This window comes from Macaca mulatta, chromosome 7 (assembly GCF_049350105.2).
Source record: "Macaca mulatta isolate MMU2019108-1 chromosome 7, T2T-MMU8v2.0, whole genome shotgun sequence".
Taxonomy (NCBI): Eukaryota; Metazoa; Chordata; class Mammalia; order Primates; family Cercopithecidae; genus Macaca; species Macaca mulatta.
In genome coordinates, this window is record NC_133412.1 from 43,924,428 (window position 1) to 43,946,085 (window position 21,658).

General features: G+C 43.1%; 1 protein-coding gene across 3 annotated transcripts in view; it reads left to right on the top strand.

The window, feature by feature from the left end:
* MAP2K1 (mitogen-activated protein kinase kinase 1) overlaps window positions 1–21,658 on the top strand; it is a 112,216-nt gene that overhangs the window by 60,258 nt on the left and 30,300 nt on the right. For 2 of the 3 annotated variants that reach the window (NM_001257549.1, XM_015142483.3), the window contains 2 exon segments: window positions 2,287–2,364; window positions 3,374–3,425. In NM_001257549.1, coding sequence (NP_001244478.1) covers window positions 2,287–2,364; window positions 3,374–3,425 — 130 coding nt within the window. 3 annotated transcript variants of the gene reach the window in all.

Genomic DNA, 21,658 nt, shown 5'->3' on the forward strand with positions numbered 1-21,658 from the left:
AGCAACTCTGCTTTGATCTAATGCGTCTCCGCTTTGATCATATTGCAGTACTCTGTTCTTCTCTCCCTTTTCTCTTCCTCTTTTCCAGGTATAGAAATCATGCTCATCCTTTGAGTAATAATTCAGCTCAAATGCCATCTTTTAAGAGAAGTCAGAATTGCTTCTCCCTTCTTCTGCATGTCTGTATCACTTTCCTATGCCATTATGGTTTCATTGTTAATATTGCGAAAAACTCCCAGACCGTGTTTTTTCCTTTACTGTCACACCACAACAATCAACACAGAATACTTCTGTGACCAAAAGTATGGAGGGATTTTCTCTACACTCTAAGCAGCTGACGCCAGCTGGGTGTCTTCCTGTTTAATTCTGACACTGTCTACCAGAAGATCATGTCAGATCCCATGGATTCAGGGCTCAGTCCCCAAGACTCCGCCACCACCAATTTCAAGTCTGGGCCTCCAAAACGTCCAACTGATTTAAGTTGGGACTCCCATGATCCTATCTATCTTTGGGTTCGATTAATTTGCTGGATGGGCACACAGAACTCAGGGAAACACTTAATTTTACTGGTTCATTATAAAGGACATTGTAAAGGATGCAGGTGAAGAGACACACGGGACAAGGTATGGGAGTGGGGTGCGAAGCCTCCATGCCTTCCCTGGGCTCACCACCTGCCAGGAACCTCCATTTGTTCACTTTTCCTGAACCCAGCCTTCTGGGTTTTTTTTTTTTTTTTTTTTTTTCTTTTTCTTTTTTTGAGACGGAGTCTCGCTCTGTCACCCAGGCTGGAGTGCAGTGGCCTAGGCTGGAGTGCAATGTTGTGATCTCTGCTCACTGCAAACTCTGCCTCCTGGGTTCACGCCTTTCTCTTGCCTCAGCCTCCTGAGCAGCTGGGACTACAGGTGCCCGCCACCACGCTCGGCTAATTTTTTGTATTTTTATTAGAGACAGGGTTTTACCATTTTAGCCAGGATGGTCTCCATCTCCTGACTTTGTGATCCAACTGCCTCGGCCTCCCAAAGTGCTGAAATCACAGGCGTGAGCCACCGTGCCCTGCCGCGTTCTAGGTTTTTATGGCAGCTTCATGAGGTCAGCATTCCTTCCCCCAGCATATAGGGCAGGACCCTCTCGGGGAAGGCGTTGAGATCCACAGTTAAAAAGGTGGGAGGTAGATTAGAGTCCTGCTTTGGGGCAGGTGAAAAGAGGGCAGGAAAGATTCTGAGGCCTATTCCTGAGGCCTCACACACCCAAAGTTACAACAAAAGACTAAGGCATACCTGTAATCCCAGCACTTTGGGAGGCTGAGGTGGGAGGATCGCTTGAGCCCAGGATTTCAAAACCAGCCTGGGCAACATAGGGAGACCTCATCTCTATTAAAAAAAAAAAAAAAGAAAGAAAAGAAAAGAAAAAGATTTGAAAAATGAAAAATAAGACTGTAACAAGGGCACATGGGAGTTATGAACCAGGAACCATAGATGAAAACTTTTATTTATATATATATATATACGTATATGTATATAAAATAATACCACAGTTATATTTTATTGAAAGTTGCATATTTCCCCTGTTAGTAAATGTATTGAGGGCAGAAACCAGCTGTTTTTCATATATCTGACCCCCCTAGAAGCTAACACAGTCTGTGGTACTTTGTAGGATTTGTGGAGTGAATTATTGCTTTTTCTATGACATTTTTCTTTGGATTGATAATTATGATTTATTAGCACAATACCAAATGTACCTTGTGACATACATGATAGTGATAAAATGGCCAGCATTTGTTGAGCACTTATTATGTGCCATATGTTGTTCTAAGTGCTTTATATCTATTAGCTGGTTTAATCCTTATATAGCCCTGTGATTATTATAATAGCCTAGTGATTATTATCCTCATTTTGCAGGTTGAGTTACTTAGTCAAGTTCCCCAGATAGTAAGCAATAGAGTTGGAATTCACATTTATAGTTTGCTTCTAGAGCCTGCACCCCAAACCACTATATTATATTGTTATTTCAGTGCAAATCAGGCCTTTTTGTGACTACTTAATTAGTAATTGAATGATATTCATGGGATTAGAGTTGTTATTTGACACCTCCCACAGTGGTTTGCATTCATACCATATTTGATGTCAGCAATAAACCAATGGGTGCTTACTCTTAACCTTTTAGGAGGATTTGCCTGAGATTCACTTTCCTCATGAGGTTTAAACATTCATTTTCTTCCCGAAACTTATCCCTTGAAAGAATAGTTGGAAACATTGTCACTAACTGGTCTGGTATTCTCATTCTTAGGATGGAGGTTCTCTGGATCAAGTCCTGAAGAAAGCTGGAAGAATTCCTGAACAAATTTTAGGAAAAGTTAGCATTGCTGTGAGTATGTTATGAAGGTTTTCTTCTAAGTTCCTCATTGATAAGTTAATGAGTTGGTAGCAAATGAACAAGAAAGGAAGATGGGATGTCAATGAAGGGAAAGTTTATTTAAAAAAGCGGCGTTTTCTCAGTAGACTCTTCCCTGTTTGGAGTCTATAGACACTGTTGTCTCTCTCTCATTAGAATGAGAAATGTGACTTCCTTTATATTAAAATCTGTGTGTCTTGAAAACCAGGGGCCAGGCACAGTGGCTTGCACCTGTAATCCCAGCACTTTGTGAGGCCGAGGTGGGAGGCCCAGGAGTTCAGCTCCAGCCTGGGCAACATGATGAGACCTCACTTCTACAAAAAAATAAATAGCTGGGCGTGGTGGTGCACACGTGTAGTCCCAGCTACTTGGAAAGCTGAGGTGGGAGGATCACTTGAGACTCAGCTGCAGTGAGCCATAATCCATAATTGTGCCATTGCACTTCAGTCTGGGTGACAGAGCGAGACCCTGTCTGAAAACAAAACAACTCTATATACCATGTAAAAAGATGGTTGCTTGATAAGGCAGGTTAAGAAAATGAAACAAAAGAATAAAAAATAAGGGGCTGGGTGCAGTGGCTCGTGCCTGTAATCCCAGCACTTTGGGAAGTGGAGGCGGGCAGATCATCTGAGGTCGGGAGTTCGAGAACAGCCTGACCAAAATGGAGAAACCCCATCTCTACTAAAAATACAAAATTAGCTAGGCATGGTGGTGCATGCCTGTAATTCGAGCTACTCAGGAGGCTGAGGCAAGAGAATTGCTTGAACCTAGGATGGGGTGGTTGTGGTAAGCCAAGATTGCACCATTGCACTCCAGCCTGGGCAACAAGAGTGAAACTCTGTCTCAAAAAAAAAAAAAAAAAAAAAAAAAGGAGGGCAAATTTGTGATGATGATAAATGAAGTATTTTCCTAGTGTATTTTAAAATAGATTATTTTTCTAATCACCAGTATTTTGTCTTCTTTTACATTCCCGTTCCTCTAGGTGATAAAAGGCCTGACATATCTGAGGGAGAAGCACAAGATCATGCACAGAGGTAAGAAGTTATTTGCTAGTTGTTGTGCTTTGAATTTTAGATATAATCCAGAGGTTGTTGCTTCCTCTTTTTTGTACGTTTTGTTTTCATGTAAAAGCCTTTTAATAACATGTTAAATCTTTTATTAAAAGTCATTGTTTAGTTTGGTGGCTGGGGCAGCAATTCCTACCCTCTTTTTGGTCTTGCTACACCTGTTGCCTGTAACTGTGATGGACATAGTCATAGTCACCCTGGAAGTCCAGCTAAGAGCCTCAGCCAGAACTTGGTTATCCAGTCTCCGGTGTCACTTTTCACTGGACTAGATTGTGCATATGCCCAAAGTCAGGACTGGCCAGCTGCATATGAGTTTTGCTATAAAAGAAACTGATTTATTGCTCGGTGCAGTGGCTCACACCTATAATCCCAGCACTTTGGGAAACCCAGGCAGGCGGGTGAATCATGAGGTCAGGAGTTCGAAACCAACCTGACCAACATGGTGAAACCTTGTCTCTACTAAAAATACAAAAATTAGCCGCCAGCCATGGTGGCGAGCTCCTGTAATCCCAGCTACTTGGGAGGCTAACGCAGGAGAATTGCTTGAACCCAGGAGGTGGAGGTTGTGGTAAGCTGAGATTGCACTGCTGCACTCCAGCCTGGGCGACAGAGCAAGATGCCGTCTCAAAACAAAAACCGGAACAACAACAAAACACATTAAAAAAGAAATAAACATTTATTTTAATAAAGGTACACATAGTCTTAACCATGTGAGCATACCATCTTAGGCATTTGTCCAAGATAAAAGATAACATATATCCACACAAATATTTAAAGAAGCTGTATTTCTTGTAGAAACAACTGAAATATCCTTCAACAGGCAAAGAGAGAAACAAATTGTTGTATATCTATACAATAGAATACTCTTCAACAATAAAAATGAACAGACTACTGATACACGTAATGTTGAATTTCAGGAACATTTATGCTGAGTGAAAGAAGCCAGACACAAAACAGCCCAAACTATTTCCATTTATATGAAATTACAGAGAGAATAACAACAAATCCATAGTGGCAGAAAGTAGATCAGTGGTTGCCTGAGGGGTCTAGGGAGAGATTAAAGGGGCATGAAGGAACTTTTTGGGGTGACACAAATGTTACATCTTTTTTTTTTTTTTTTTTCAAGAGCACAAATCCACTTATATTTACTGACTTCTCATTAGTTTAAATCCTTGAGGGGGGCTGGGCGCGGTGGCTCACGCCTGTAATCCCAGCATTTTGGGAGGTTGAGGCGGGCGGATCACCTGAGGTCAGGAGTTCGAGACCAGCCTGGCCAACATGGCGAACCCTCGTCTCTACTAAAAGTACAGAAAATTAGCCGGGCGTGGTGGCAGGTGCTTGTAATCCCAGCTACTCAGGAGGCCGAGGGAGGAGAGGCTTGAACCCAGGAGGCGGAGGTTGCAGTGAGCCGAGATCGCGCCACTGCTCTCCATCCTGGGTGACAAGAGTGAGACTCTGTCTTAAAAAAAAAAAAAAATCCTTGAGGGGTACAACATCACTTGGATTCCTTACCAGGAAGAGAACTTCAGAATTTGGCACAAACTATGCCACTGGTTCTGTGGGCCCAAGTTACCTTTCTCCAGATTACTCTGGTGTTGTTTGGTTTGCCGCCAGGAGTTACTGTATTGTTCTTTGCTTTGTATTCGTAAGCGCATCACTTGCCCAAATAGAATTGTGTTTCATCTCGGGCATAAACACTTTCAACTTTAGGAAGAACTGTCTGCTCCCTTTGGTTCCAGATACCCTGCTTATAGCCAGCAAAAATGGCCTTGCACCACAGCCTTCCACATATTTCCTTTTAGAAGTCCTGTTCCCAGCAGACCTCCATAGGATCCAAGATGGTAGGAAGGGCAAATGTTACATCTTGACAATGGTGATGGATACATGGGTATATACATTCGTTGAAAGTCAACTGTCCACTAATGTGACTGCATTTTATAGTATATAAATTATACCTTGGTATAGTTGCTTTTTAAAAAGATGAAGCCAGAGAACAGGAAATTGGTAAACATAGTGCTGTCGGCCATGTCCCTTCTGCCGCAGCACTGTCAACAGTGACTGGTGTAGGGAGGAGAGCTGAAGAGGGGATGAGTGGACTAGGGTGGGCTGGTGGAACTGAATGGACAGCTTACAAACCCCATAGAGTAGGTGATACATCACAGGTGAGCAAGCTGAGCACTAAGTGGAGCCACCTTTGACATGGCTGACTCCTGGATGCATTTTTTTTTTAACGTCCCCCTTCTCTCCCCTAGTGTTCTTTTTGTTAGTCTTACTTCTTCCAGATACTGAGCTTTCAGGTCAAGGTCACTTAATTATGACAGTGTTTGCAAGTGTTGGAGGGTGTTCTGATTCAGTAGGTCTGGGGTAGGGCACAGGGACCTGAAAATTTAAAAATAGGCAATTAGCTGGGCATAGTGGCTCATGCATGTAGTCCCAGCATTTTGGGAGGCCGAGGTGGGTGGATCACTTGAGGTCAGGAGTTTGAAACAAGCCTGGCCAACATGGTGAAACCCTGTCTCTACTAAAAATACAAAAATTAGCTGGGCGTGGTGGCACATGCCTGTAATCCCAGCTACTCAGGTAGCTTAGGCAAGAGAATTGTTTGAACCTGAGGGGCAGAGGTTGCAGTAAGCTGAGATCATGCCATTGCACTCTAGCCTGGTCAACAGAGACTCTGTCTCCAAAAAAAAAAAAAAAAGTTTAATTGTAAAAAAATATATACATAAAGTTTACCATTTTCTCAAGTTTTCAGTGTATAGTTCAGAGGCTTTAAGTATATTCAAATTGTTGTGCAGCCATCGCCACCATCCATCTCCAGAACTTTTTTCATCTTGCGGACCTCAAGCTCTGTATCTATTTAACAGCTCTCATCAGGTGTGGTGACTGACGCCTGTAATCCCAGCACTTTGGGAGGCCGAGGTGGGCAGATCATCCAAGGTCAGGAGTTCGAGACCAGACTGGCCAACATGGCGAAAACCCCGTCTTTACTAAAACTACAAAAATTAGCTAGGCGTAGTGGCACACACCTGTAATCCCAGGTACTTGAGAGGACAGGCATGAGAATGCCTTGAACCTGGGAGGCAGAGGTTGCAGTGGGCTGAGATTGTGCCACTGCACTTCAGCCTGGGCGGCAGAGCAAGACTCCATCTCAAAAAAAACAAAACAAAAAAACCCCCACTATTTCCCCCTTTCCCCATCCGTTGGAAACCACCAATCTACCTTCTATCTCTATGAGTTTGACTACTCTAGGTACCTCATATGAGTGGAATTATGCAGTATTTGTCCTTTAGGTACTGTCTTGTTTTAGTTAGAATAATGTCTTCATAGTTCATCCATGTTATATGATGTGCTAGACACTGGTTCTTAAGTTAAGTGCTAGTTCTTATGCTGTGGTCCATAGCCACACTTTGGGAAACAGTGCATTGGGGGTAGAATGAGTAGCTAGGTGGGCTGTCTAGAAAGAGGAGTAATGGCAGCTTGTCCCTAGTGGGATTTGTGGGGAGGAAAGAAATAGAAAATGAAGCACAAAGAAGAAAGTTGTACAAGTGTTCCCTCTCATTCCAGGGAAAATTTCTCAAAATATTGAAAAATTTCTGTCCGTGATAGACTTGTAGTTGGAATTTGCATGACCAGCTTACAGCTTGTACATATGGTTCAGTTTTGTGCATCTATTAATTTCAACCTGGGGCTGTCAAACTGCATTGTTAAGAACTACAGACTATTGGCTGGGCGCGGTGGCTCACACCTGTAATCCCAGTATTTTGGGAAGCCGAGGCGGGTGGATTACCTGAGTTTGGGAGTTGTAGACTAACGTGACCAACATGGAGAAACCCCATCTCTACTAAAAATACAAAAAATTAGCCGGGCGTGTTGGTGGATGCCTGTAATCCCAGCTGTGTGGGAAGCTGAGACAGGAAAATCGATTGCATCTGGGAGGCAGAGGTTGCGGTGAACCGAGATTGCGCCATTGCACTCCAGCCTGGGCAACAAGAGCGAAACTCTGTCTAAAAAAAAAACAAAACTAGCCACTATTCTGACAAGAGCCGAGGAAACTCAGAGCTAACATTTAAAAAGAAAACTAGACTTCCTCTTCTGAAATTATTAGGAGTTACTGGTGAAGGACTTGCCCTCTCACCATAAACAGCTATAAAACTGAAAAACATACATGTGAAACAGTTGTAATCAGACTCTGAACAACAGATAAGGTAGGACTGTGATCAGTGAGAGATAAGAAACAGAAGCAGTAATCCCTATGATTGCTTCAGCTTTTTGCCTGGAAGTACTTCTTAAATCCCACCCCCATCCCCCTTTTTTGAGACAGGAACTTGCTCTGTTACTTTGGCTGGAGTACAGTGGCTCGATCTCAGCTCATTGCAGCCTTGAACTCCCAGGCTCAAGCAATCCTGCCACCTCAGCCTCCCAAGTAGCTGGGACTACAGATGTGCATCACCACGTCTGGATAATTTTTAGATTTTTTGTGGAGTAGGGATCTGGCTCTGTTGCCCAGGCTGGTCTCAAATTCCTGGACTCAGGTAGTCCTCCTGCCTCAGCCTCCCAAAGTGCTGGGATTACGGGTATAAGCCACTGCATCTGGCGTATAAATCCCCTCAAGTCTGTTGGTGAATACTGATCTGCACATGTGCAGGGTGAAAGTCCATCAGACCGGACAGAAAATTACCAAGGAGCTATATGTTGAACAATTCCCGGAGTTTACACGGGGCTGTGAGAAGTTCAAGTTCCAACCATTCAGAATGGAAAGCCATAATTGAACATAAATGAAACGCAATAGAGACCCCAGAAAAGTCACCTTAGTTACCAGGTTAAACTGGCTCCAGGGAAAAGTTTTTAAAAGCTGTCCAATAAAACAAGTCTCTGAAAGGTTAGTCTGATCTACAAGTTACTTAACAACATGGCAAAACAAAGTTTAACACTCGAAGACAACAGAATCCAAACACTCAAATTCAGTGTCCAGCATCTAATAAAAACAATTACCAGACTGGCAAAGAGGCAGGAAAAGCCAAGCCATACCAAAAGAAAAATCAATCAGTAGGAAGAGATCCAGAAATGAAAGAGATAATGGAATTAGCAGAAAATGACTTTAAGAGATATGAGGCCAGGTGTGGTGGACTAGCCTGGGCAGCATAGTGAAACCCCATCTGTACTTAAAAAAAAAAAAAAAAGAAAAAAAACAGAAGAGATGTTATAAATATATGCGCAAGTATTTAAAGGGAAAGATGAGTATATAGGCAGAGAAATGGAGGATAAAAAGAACCGTGAAATTTCTTTCTTTCTTTTTTTTTTTTTTTTTTTTTTTGAGACGGAGTCTCGCTCTGTCGCCCAGGCTGGAGTGCAGTGGCAGGATCTCGGCTCACTGAAAGCTCCGCCTCCCAGGTTCAGGCCATTCTCCAGCCTCAGCTTCCCGTGTAGCTGGGACTACAGGCGCCCGTCACCACGCCCGGCTAATTTTTTTGTATTTTTATTTTTAGTAGAGAGGGGGTTTCACCATGTTAGCCAGGATGGTCTGGATCTCCTGACCTCGTGATCCACCTGCCTTGGCCTCCCAAAGTGCTGGGATTACAGGCGTGAGCCACCGTGCCTGGCCAGAACCGTGAAATTTCTATGGATGAAAATTTCAGTATCTGAAGTGAAAAATTGATTTTCTTGTGCAGATTAGTCCCTACATAAGAAAGGACCAGTTAACCTGAAGATGCTGTAATAGAGCTATAGAAACTGAAGCACAAAGAGGAAAAGACTAGAAAGAGATAAAGAGCAGAACCTCAGAGACCTGTGGGACAAGATTCAAGTAGTCTAAGTTAAATGTAATTGGAGTCTGGGGGAAAGAGCAAGAAAAGAATGAGACCTATGGGCCAATTTCAGAGGCAGGTAAGACAATGTCATGCTGATGAACATACAAGTAACTGGAGTCTCAGGAAAGGAGGGGCTGTGCTGGCAGTAAACAACTGGGAATTGATGTGAGAAAAAAACACAGTTTACCATAATATCAAAAAATAGGAAATACTGAGGGACACATTTGACAAAAGATATCAAAACCTTAATACCAGAAACCACAAAACATTCCTAAGAAGATTTAAAGAAGACCTAAATAAATTAAAGAAGGCCTAAATAAATGGAGAATTTAAAGAAGACATGAATAAATATATCATTGATGAGAAGACTCGTGTTGTTAAGGTAACAGTTTTGCTTTAAGTGCTAACCCTATGATTGCTATGTAGGCAATTGATATATTAATTGATCTGTAGATTTAAAGCCATCATATTGAAAATCCCAGAAGCCTTTTTTGTCAAATTAACAAATTATATCTAAAATTTACATGAAAATGCAAAGGACCTGGAATAGCTAAGACAACATTGAGAAAAGAAAAAGCTGGGGACTTAGACTACCTGATTTTAAGACTTATTATAGCTAGGTGTGGTGGTGCACACCTGCAGTCACAGCTCCTTGGGAGGTTGAGGCGGTAGGATAACTTGAGCCCAGGAGTTCTGGGCTGTAGTGTGTTAATGCCAGTTGGGTGTCTGCACTAAGTTCAGCATCAATGTGGTGACCTCCCATGAACAGAAGACTAACAGGTTACCTAGGGAAGGGTGAACTGACCCAGGTTGGAAGTGGAACAGGTCAAAACTCCAGTGCTGATTAGTAGTGGAATCACACCTATGAATAGCCACTGCTCTCTAGTCTGGGCAGCATAAGGAGACCCTGTCTCTTTAAAAAAAGGAAAAAAAAAGAAAATTATTATAAAGCTATAGTTATAGAGTGTTGTATTGGTGTAAAGACAAACATAATAAGTCAGTAGAACAGAATGAAGAGTCCAGAATTAGACACATACCTATATAGTCAATTGATTTTTGGCAGATGAAATTCCAAGGTAGTTCAATAGGGGAAGGATAATCTTTTTAACACATGATGCTGGAACAATTAGGTATGCATATGCACAAAGATGAACCTTGACCATTACCTATTACCACATACCATATTCAAAAGTTAACTCACTGTAGATCATAGGTCTAACTGTAAGAGTTAAGGCTATAAAAACTTCTAGAGGAAAGCACTGGAGACTATCTTAGTGACCCATGTTTTGGCAGTTTTTAAATGGGAGAAGGCATGCCCTAGGTAGAAAAATCAATCAATTGAGAATTTTATCTATACCTAAAATATTTGATTCTCAAAAGACACTGACAGGGCTGATGTGTGGTGGCTCATACCTATAGTCCCAGCACTTTGGAAGGCTAAGGCAGAAGGGTTGCTTGGTCTATATAACAAGACATCATCTCTACCAAAAAAAGAAAAATTTAGCTGGGCCTGATGGTGTGCGCCTATGGTCCCAGCTACTTGGGAGGCTGAGGCAGGAGGATTGCTTGAGCCCAGGAGTTCGAGGCTGCAGTGAGCCATAATCTTTCACTCCAGCCTGGAGGACAGAGCAAGACCTTGTCTGGTGGGGGTGGGGAGTGGTGGAAAGACACTGACAGAAATGGAAAGACAAGCCACAGACCAAGAGATGATATTGGCAAAACATATATCTGACAAAGAACTTTATCTAGAATATTTGATGAAGACCTCTTATAACTTAGTAAAAAGAAACAACTCAATACAAATAGGTAAAAGATTTGAACAGACACTTTACTAGAGAACTTTAATAAAGATACTTTACACTGCTGGTAGGAATGTAAAATGGTATAATCATGTTGGAAAACAGTTTATCAGTTTCAAAGATGTTAAGCATTTACTGAATATACATTTAGCTATTTCACTCCTAGAATTTACTGTAAAGAAATGAAGGAATATGCCCATTCAGATACTTGTACATACACATACATAGTAGTTTTATTTGTAATAGCCAAAAGATATCCATTAACAATTGAATGGATAAATAAATTATGGTATTTCCATACTATGGCATACTACTTAGCAGTAGAAAGAAGAAACCATTGATACATGCAACAAGACCTGGATGAATCTAAAGAGAATTATGCTGAATGAGAGAAGTAAGACAAAAAAGGATACACATGATTCCATTTATGTAAAATTCTAGAAACTACAAACTTATCTTTAGGGACAAAATGCAAATCGGTGGTTGCCCAGGTACTGAGGGCAGGAGAGAAAGGAAACAATTACAAAGGAACAAGAGGAAGCTTTTGGGTGTGATGGACATGTTTATTATCTTGATTGTGGTGATGGTTTTACACACACACACATTAAATGGTACGCTTTAAGTGTATGTAGTTTATTATATGAAAATTACATATCAGTAAAGCTGTAAAATAAGTTGCTGAACACCAGTAATAAATTCTTAAAAACATTCAGAGAGAGGACAACCATTTTGGAAAACAGGTATTAAAATTTGTTTTAAAATTAAATTATACCACCATCAACTGCACTTATTGGTATTTACCTAAGATAAATGAAAACATTAGCTCGTGCAAGGACTTGTTACACAAATGTTCATAGCAGCTTTGTTTATAATTGCCCCAAATTAGAAGCAACAAAAATATTTATTACCAGATGAGTGGGTATATACTGATATATTCAAACAATGGAGTACAACTCAGCAATAAAAACAAACTATTGATACATATAACTTCAGTGAATCTCAGAAACATGCTAAGGGAAAGAAGCCCTGTACAGAAGAGTACATACTGTGAGAGCCTGCTAATACGAAATTTTAGAACAGACAGTCCACAGTAACATATAGCAGATCAGTGACTGCCTGAGGGTCTAGAGGTGGGGATAGTTTAACATCAAAGTGCGTAAGGGAACTTTTCTGGAGTAATAGAAATACTAAATCTTGTTTGTGGTAATAGGTTCACAGGTGTAAACATTTTTGAAAGTGCATGAAAGTATACACTTAAAATGCTAACTGTAGGCTGGGTACGGCTGTTCACACCTGTAATCCCAGCACTTTCGGAGGCCAAGGTTGGTGGATCACCTGAGGTCATGAGTTCGAGACCAGCCTGGCCAACATGGTGAAATCCCCATCTACTAAAAATACAAAAATTAAGCTGGGCGTGGTGGTGGGCGCCTATAATCCCAGCTACTTGGGAGGCTGAGTCAGGAGAATTGCTTGAACCCGGGAGGCAGAGGTTGCAGTGAGCCGAGATTGCGCCATGTCCGGCCTGGGCAACAAGAGGGAAACTCTGTCTCCAAAAGAAAAAAAGAGTGCTAAATATAGAAAGCCACCTGCTTTCTAAGTGTATTGGCTGCCATCTTGTCCTCTTTCTACTGACAAGAAAGCATCAATAAGAAGTAGTCATTGGTTTGAGGGGGAAACAGTTTTTCCAGCAGTTTAGTCCTTAATCTGTGGCTTTTTAAGACCTCTGAGTTCCATGTTAGAATATTTTAATGTACTAGTTTTTTTTTTTTTCTTTTTCTGAGACGGAGTTTTTGCTCTGTTTCGCCCAGGCTGGAGTACAGTGGCACGATCTTGGCTCACTGCAAACTTCACTTCCCAGGTTCACGCCATTTTGCTGCCTCAGCCTCCCAAGTAGCTAGGACTACAGGTGCCCACCACCACACCCAGGTAATTTTTTTTTTTTTTTTTTTTGAGACAGAGTCTCGCTCTGTCGCCCAGGCTGGAGTGCAGTGGCCGGATCTCGGCTCACTGCAGGCTCCGCCTCCTGGGTTCAAGCCATTCTCCCGCCTCAGCCTCCCGAGTAGCTGGGACTACAGGCGCCCGCCACCTCGCCCGGCTAGTTTTTTGTATTTTTTAGTAGAGACGGGGTTTCACCGTGTTAGCCAGGATGGTCTCGATCTCCTGACCTCGTGATCCGCCCGTCTCGGCCTCCCAAAGTGCTGGGATTACAGGCGTGAGCCACCACACCCGGCCTAATGTATTAGTTTCTAGGAAATAGGAGTAGCTGAAAGGAGAGGAGAAATGAACATTTCTTAAGTACGGAGTTATGTTCTAGGCTGCAGTTGACATATGCAGTCTACCACTGTGGAAGGACGAGTGAGGTCAGTGTTGTAGGAGCATCTGGTGGAGTAAAGGCATCCCATCCTCTGTGAAATGGAGTCTGCGTGCCTACTCAGAGGTTGCTGTGAGGATTAAGAAATTACATATGGAAAGCAACTGGCAAAGTGTTTTGCATATACAAAGCTCTAACAAATGCTAATTGCCTTCCCTGTTTCTTTATATGATTTGTAAGGAAACTAAAAACCAGAGTGATTAAAACCTGAGCTTTGGTTTCTATATGTGTAAAATAGGAAGTTCATCTATTTGTCTCTCATTAACCTGTAAGTTTCTTCAAATCTGGGAACATGTCTAATTGCTGTGTATGTATCTTCAGTCCTGAAGATGATAGTAGAAAACAGTTGTTCTTTGAAGGTTTGTTACATGGTTGGATGTATGATTAACTTGTGCCAGAACACACAGGAGTCAACTTGTGAAACTGGGCGAAGGACCCGTGTCTCTTGCTCTTAATACAGTGTTTCTTTGTAGTCCTGTGTTTTTCTCTACTATGTACCTACTATGGAGCATGCCCTGTGTTTTCCAATGAAGAGCTCTAACTTTATTTCTGCTCCAAGGAGAGGGAGGTTTCAGCACATTCCTGGAACAACCAGCTTTCTTTTCCCTTCCGCCTAGTGCTGCCCCCACCATCTTAGGGCTTTCTTTTCTGACTTCACCAATTTTTGCTCTTTGGCATGAAGAGCTGCTTTGTGAGCCAGATGGGTCTCTGAACAGATGTCTTTAGTGGAGAGTTTACCACTTGCACAGCCAAGAAAGGCAAGTCACTAGAAGGACTTCTGTGTGGGCTGGCCTGGCTGCTCAGCATTTCAGACTCCTGTTGTTTACAAGTCTTCTGCAGAAGCCCTGGAAGAATTAACTGTAAGGCCTGGACTGTGGAATGGTACTTGTGCACAAGCAGTTCCCGAGCAAGCAGCACAGTGAGTAAATGATTCCTGGAAACCTGAGTTCAGGTGAAAATGAGAGAGAACAGTCTCCTTGTCCCTGCGTATGGGCTTCCTCATGGCCAGTTCTACCTCTGGTCTAAATATATTCTTCCCTGATGAAATTTCAACTTCATTTCTTCTTCTATCCTTTAGGAAAAATAGGGAAGAGTAAAGAGGTCTTTTCTCTGCCTCAAATTTTTGTTTGTTCTTATTTGTTGATATTTATTTGCTGGAGATAGCTTAGTGTTTTTTTCTTTTTCTTTTTGAGACAGGGTCTCGCTGTGGTGTCCAGACTAGGAGTGCAGTGGTGCAGTCATGGCTCACTGTAGCCTTGGCCTCCTAGGCTAAAGCAATTCTCCTGCCTCAGCCTTTTGAAGTGCTGAGACTACAGGCATGAGCTGCTAGGCTAGACTTGATTATTTCAATTACCATTTGCTATGTAACAAGCCTCCAAAACTTAGTAGATTAAAATAACAATTTACTACTTTATACAATTTATTACTTTTTCTGTGGGTTGGCAGGTCCTCTTTCTCCATCCTCTGTGAGGCTAAAGCCCTGGTTTCTTCCAGTAGCAAGTGGGGGTAAACCTTAGTACTCAAGTACCCTTTAAGCCTCTGCTTATGTCACGTTTGTTCATGTCCTGTTGGCTAAAGCAAGTCATGTGTTTCAAGCCAAGATTTAAAAAGTAGAGTGAAGTCTCCATCTCTTGTTGGGAGGAGCTATGAAATATGGTAGCCCCTATTTTTCCACTCTATCACAATGATAAAGTTGAACGTTCAAATCGTGACTGTGCTACTTATTGTGTAACCTTGGATGACTCATTTAACTTCTCCAAACCTCAGGAAAATAGAGAAAACAGAACCTACCTAAAGGGTTATGTGCAGATTAATTAACACATACAAAGCACTTAGAATAGTGCTTGACACGTAGTAGGCACTTAATGCATTTTACATGTTGCTTAGATAAATTGGTAGAGGTTTTTATGATTACCAGCAACAGAAACCAGCCTGACTTGGTTTAAGCTTCTTAAAACTTATTCATTAGAAGGATCCAAGGGAAGTTCAGAGAGTCCTTTGAAAAGCTGATCCTACAAACCACGGTAGGGTAGGAACCAAGGCTACTCTGGTTAGGAGGTTGGCTCACTCAGGCAGAAAAATAGCTCCCTGGCATACAACTGTAACAGTGCTATTGCTGCTGGGCCAACTCTCCTCTCCTAGCCTCGTTTAGGGGGTAGGCATGGGCTCAGTGACCTCCCAGACGGGTCCAGAGTCATTGCCTCTGAAGCATCCACTCTCACCACAGTCATGCAGATGTCAAGGGACATCATCCTCTCCTGCTCAGTGCTGGGGGCTAGTTGGTGGTCCCATTACCTAGTCCAGGTTGAAAGTGATTTCTGGGTGTTCCCTGCTCTAATTAAAACTAATGTACAAGGCCGGGCGCGGTGGCTCAAGCCTGTAATCCCAGCACTTTGGAAGGCCGAGGCGGGTGGATCACGAGGTCAGGAGATCGAGACCATGCTGGCTAACATGGTGAAACCCCGTCTCTACTAAAAAATACAAAAAAACTAGCCGGACGAGGTGGCGGGCACCTGTAGTCCCGGCTACTTGGGAGGCTGAGGCAGGAGAATGGCGTGAACCCGGGAGGTGGAGCTTGCAGTGAGCCGAGATAACAAAGGTGCTCTGGGGCCAATGTTTTGCTCTTTCAAAGCATTCACTGTAGGTAGGATTCTTCAAATATAAGTTTTCATAGAATCTTGAAAAAGGCAAGCAAATTACATCAATTTGATTCATACATTCCTTCTTAGAAATATGTCAGTGATTTAAAGGTAGGTATTCCCGTACTTACAAAGTTTTAAGTGAGAAGTGCCTCGTGGTATTTTGAGGAAGGTTAGCTGTTTTCAGGTACCATTTAGTTACTGTTTTTCCACCGAGGTAGTAGCCTTTTGAACATTTTTCGGTTATCTTTCTTCAACTGGGTGAGTATGTCCTGGTCCTAGTTTGGTACATTGCCTTGGTTGTACACATGGTAGCTTTCCTACATTTCTAATATGTCTGCATCAGGTGGGGACAAAGGCAAGCACGTTCTTACCCTCATTCCTGAAGTGATTTGTCTCTGCCATAATGGAGCAGGACTTCTTGGGCAAAATAAGTTCAGCTTGGCTAGCTCAACTGGTCCACTGTGATTTGTCCTGGTATTATACAGAACATTGCATTCTATTTCCCCTGGGTGTTCAAAGGGAGAAGCAATCTGTGCAGTTTAGCCTGGTGTATGTGATTTGTGAGCTGTTGATCGGGGTGGGTATAGAGCTGTTACCCCTTTGGGGAGTAAGTTTCTCTGAAATCTCTGGGTGACATTCTGACAGTCATAGGTAGGTACAGGTATATGCTCCTCCGTGTCTATTCGCCTACCTCCTCACAGTCTTTTCCCCCATCAAAGAGAAGTAATTCGTTTTGTAAAATATTTATAGAATACCTGCCAAGTGCAAGGTACTAGGTGAATTACTCATTAGGCATAGAATGGGCTCATAAATGAATTGTGCCCTCCAGGAGCTGAGTCTAATGGGAAAGAGACATATCTGTAAATGACTCTTGTATATAGTGGAACACAGCCAGTATCATTGTTTTGTGCATGAATCACTACCCTGCCAACTTTCAAACAGAATCCGATGTGACATAGTGACATAGTTTATTAGTCAGAATTCTTTGGTGTGGCAGAAACCCAACTCAAGATTACTTTTTTTTTTTTTTTTTGAGATGGAGTCTTGCTCTGTCGCCCAGGCTGGGGTGCAGTGGCCGGATCTCAGCTCACTGCAAGCTCCGCCTCCCGGGTCTACGCCATTCTCCTGCCTCAGCCTCCCGAGTAGCTGGGACTACAGGCGCCCGCCACCTCGCCCGGCTAGTTTTTGGCATTTTTTTGGTAGAGACGGGGTTTCACCATGTTAGCCAGGCTGGTCTCGATCTCCTGACCTCGTGATCCACCCGTCTTGGCCTCCCAAAGTGCTGGGATTACAGGCTTGAGCCACCGCGCCCGACCAACTCAAGATTACTTAATCAGAAGAGGGGATGTATGGTTTGGGTCACCAAGAGGTCGGAAGGCAGGGATGAATATGAGGTTGAAATGATGGCCTCAGGTCACCTCTCATCTTTGTTCATTCTTGTGTGGGCTTCCTTTTCAGTCAGATTCTCTTAATTGGAGGCAGGATGGACCTCACTAGCCCCAGACACATCTAGTCCTTAGTGCTGCCTATCCCAGGGAAAGTACTCCACCCACTCTTCCTGGCATCCACATCAGCGCTTGAACCACTGATTGGCAATGCCTCTGCTTGGAGTGCTTGCCCATTCCTGGATCATTCACTGTGTCCAGGGGACTAGTGTTGCCTGGTGGGCCACCCTGGGTTATACACTCACCACTGTGGCACAACAGATGGCGCCTCTTGGTGAACACCCTAGCAGAAACACTTGATGCTGGGGAGGAGCGTATCCCAAATGAAAACGAGGGGCTTTGTTACCAGGAGATGCGGAGAATGAATGGGTGCTGAAAGCAAGCAAATGTGAAAAAAGTTTTCCCCCTACAAATTCTGTTAAGCATTGGGTCAGAAAGACAAAACACTAACATAGGATGAAAACAACAAGCCGTTAACACAGGTGTGAGCAAACTGGTTCATGGGCCAAATTTGGCCTGCTGCCTGTTTTTGTATGGCTTGCAGGCTAAGAATAGTTATCAAAATTTTGTGACATGTAACAATTATACAAAATTCAATTTATTATTATTTTTATTTTTTTGAGACCGAGTCTCGCTCTGTCACCCAGGCCAGAGTGCAGTGGCGTAATCTCGGCTCACTGCAACCTCTGCCCCTCAGGTTCAAGATATTCTCGTGCCCCAGCCTCCTGAGTAGCGGGGATTACAGGCATGTGCCACCACGCCTGCTAATTTTTTTGTATTTTTAATGGAGACAGGGTTTTGCTATGTTGCCTAGCCTGATCTCGAACTCCTGGGCTCAAGTGATCCACCCACCTTGGCTTCCCAAAGTGCTGGGATTACAGGCATGTGCCACTGTGCCTGGCCGGAAATTCAGATTATTGTGTCCATAAATAAATTGTAATGGATCACAGCCATGCTTGTGTAAATGTTGTCTGTGGCTGCTTTTGTGCTGTAATGGTAAATTTGAGTAGTTACTTGTGAAAGAGATGACTGTGTGGCCCTCAAAGCCAAAAATATTTACTCTCTGGTCCTTTACAGAAAAAGCTTCCTAACCAAAAGGGGAAGGAGAATACCTTGACAGAGGAAGCTTTAGAATTTAAGCACAAAATTGGGCTTTTAAGCACAAAACTACGGTGGCTATAGCCTGTAATCCCAGCACTTTGGGAGACCAAGGTGGGTGGATCACCTCAGGTCAGGGGTTCGAGACCAGCCTGGCCAATGTGGTAAAACTGTCTCTACTAAAAATACAAAAAATAAGCCAGGCATGGTGGCAGACGCCTGTAATCCCAGCTACTCAGGATCCTGAGGCAGGAGAATCGCTTGAACCCAGGAGGCAGAGGTTGCAGTGAGCCGAGATTGTGTCACTGCACTCCAGCCTGGGTAACAAGAGCAAGACTCCGTCTCAAAAAAAAATAAAATAAGAATTTAAACACAAAACTAAACTTTTAAATGCGTCAGTTTTAAGTTCTCAAGGAAAACATGATAGGTGACATGGGTAGGAGAGAGGATTATTTTTCCTGATACTGGAGCTCTGAAAAGAATTAGCTGCCAAAATTTATATTGAGGCTTTTCATCCAAAGCTGAACCAAGTAGGTAGTTGTGCTGTGAGTTAAAAATGGTTGGAGGTGGAGAGGGTGCTAGGATACTGCTCTCTTTCATGCTATTTAAAGCAATAATTTGCATTGCCACCCTGCCATTCTTAACCTGCTCTAATTATCAAGGCCTTATTTTGACTAAGACCCTGAAAAAGCATTGCATGATTTAGATCAATACACAGTTCATCCAACTTGAGCCTGTGAATTATTTCTGCCTTGAAGTTGTTAGCTGATAAAGATCAATAAATGCTAAGAACAGTTTTTAAATTATAACTCAACTTGTTTTTCTTTTCCTTCTATCTGATGAAACCATGTGTAAGCTAGATTTTTAAATTTTATGTATTTATGTATGACATGTATGTATGTATGTATAAATGAATGAATGACAGGTCTCGCTGTGTCACCCAGGCTGGAATGTGGTGGTGCGATCATGGCTCACTGCATCCTCCACCTCCCCGGCTCAAGCGATCCTCTCACCTCAGCCTTCTGAGTAGCTAGGACTACAGATGTGTGCCATCATGCCTGGCTAATGTAAAAAATTTTCTTTTGTAGAGATGGGGTCTCTCTCTGTTGCCCAGGTTGGTCTTGAACTCCTGGGCTCAAGTAATGCACCTGTCTGGGCCTTCCTAAGTGTGGGATTACAGGTGTGATCCACTGTGTTCAGCCGCCAGCTTAGATTTTTGAGGGGTACATAGCCCGCTATAATTGGATGCCTCTCTTCAGAGCCAGAGTAGCTTATTATACTTGGGGCCATCCTGCTTGGAGTGTGCCTCAAAAGTGTTCCTTTATTCCCTAGGTCAGAGAGTTATGTAAAAACAGGGCTCTCAGGTCAGAATGAGATTTAAGGCTTCTGCAGAGCCTATATGAAAGTGTTTTTGGGCCGGGTGCAGTGGCTCACACCTGTAATCCCAGCACTTTGGGATTACAAGGGGGGTGGATCATGAGGTCAGGAGATAGAGACCATCCTGGCCAACACAGTGAAACCCTGTCTCTACTAAAAATTAGCCGGGCATGGTGGCACGTGCCTGTAATCCCAGCTACTAGGGAGGCTAAGGCAGGAGAATCACTTGAACCTGGGAGTCAGAGGTTGCAAAGAGCCAAGATTGTCACTGCACTCCAGCCTGGCAACAGAACGAGACTAGTCTCAAAAAAAAAAAAAAGTGTTTTGGGGCTGGGCATGGTGGCTCACGCCTGTAATTCCAGCACTTTGAGAGGCCAAGATGGGCGGATCACTTGAGGTCAGGAGTTCGAAAACAGCCTGACCAACATGGTGAAACCCTGTCTCTACTAAAAGTACAAAAAAATTAGCCAGGCATGGTGGCAGGCACCTGTAATCCCAGTTACTTGGGAGGCTGAGGCAGGAGAATCGCTTGAACCTGGGAGGCGGAGGTTGCAGGGAGCCAAGATCACACCACTGCACTCCAGTCTGGATGACAGAACAAGACACCATCTCAAAAAAAAAAAAAAAAAAACGAAAAAACAAAAAAACCCCACGGTTTTTGTATCCTTTTCCTGGGGAGAGCTAGGAGTCTCCAAAGCATCTTACGGTGTCCCAGTGACAGCCTCCAGCAAATGGGGTCTGCAGCAACGGTCAGGATTGCAACCTCTAAATTCTTCCTCTCCATTCAGACTTGCTGGCACTGATAGCAAGATCTGAAGTGGCTCGTTTGGTTTGGTTTTGTTGTTTTATAAGCTGTTTGTAGCAGACTCACATGTAATGATTTGAGTGGTTTCTTCTGCAATTTTTCCAAGGAACTATGCTGCCTCTGCCAGGCATCCCTGAGCAGAAGTCAGAGTGGCCCCTGCCTCTACCATCCTGAGGCTACACACAGGGTCCTGTTCTGAGCACGGTTCCTATCTGTGTATGACAAAGGACTGTTGTCTGATCCTTGAAACATAGAAGGTTGCCCGTGGTATTCACAAGGTGTTCCTGGCTACATCTCTCTTCCTTTGCCCATCACACCCATCCCATAGCTGTGTGGCTGACACAGGAAGCAATTCCTTTTGACCATGTCTAGACTGCCCTGCCTTAAAGATGGAGGGAGACAGAGTGGCCCATTAGTAGTGGAGAATTCAGTATGCTGGTCTCTTAGAAATGTGAGTCTTATTTTATTTAGAACTATTTCATCTGCTAGATTCACAGTGATGGATTATAGCTCCAGGTAAGTTTGTCTCTTCACTCCTCAAGAGAGGCTTAGATCTCTTTAGGGAAGCATGGAGGAGGTGGTATTTGAGCTGAGCTTTGAAGCATAGGTAGAAGTTATATATGTGGCAGGGTCAGGGAAAGGAATTCCAGGTAGAGGGAAGCATGAATCATGGCATAGAGGCAGGAAAAGGCAGACGTGTTTTTACAGGAAATAGCAAGTGGTTCAAGTTATCTAGAACAAAGGGTTCCTGATGGCAAGGGGTGAGAATTAAAGTAAGAAATAGTTGAAGCAGTGAGGAGGGTCTTCACTGCTGTGTTCAGGAAATGGATTTTATCATGGGCAATGAAAAGCAGTG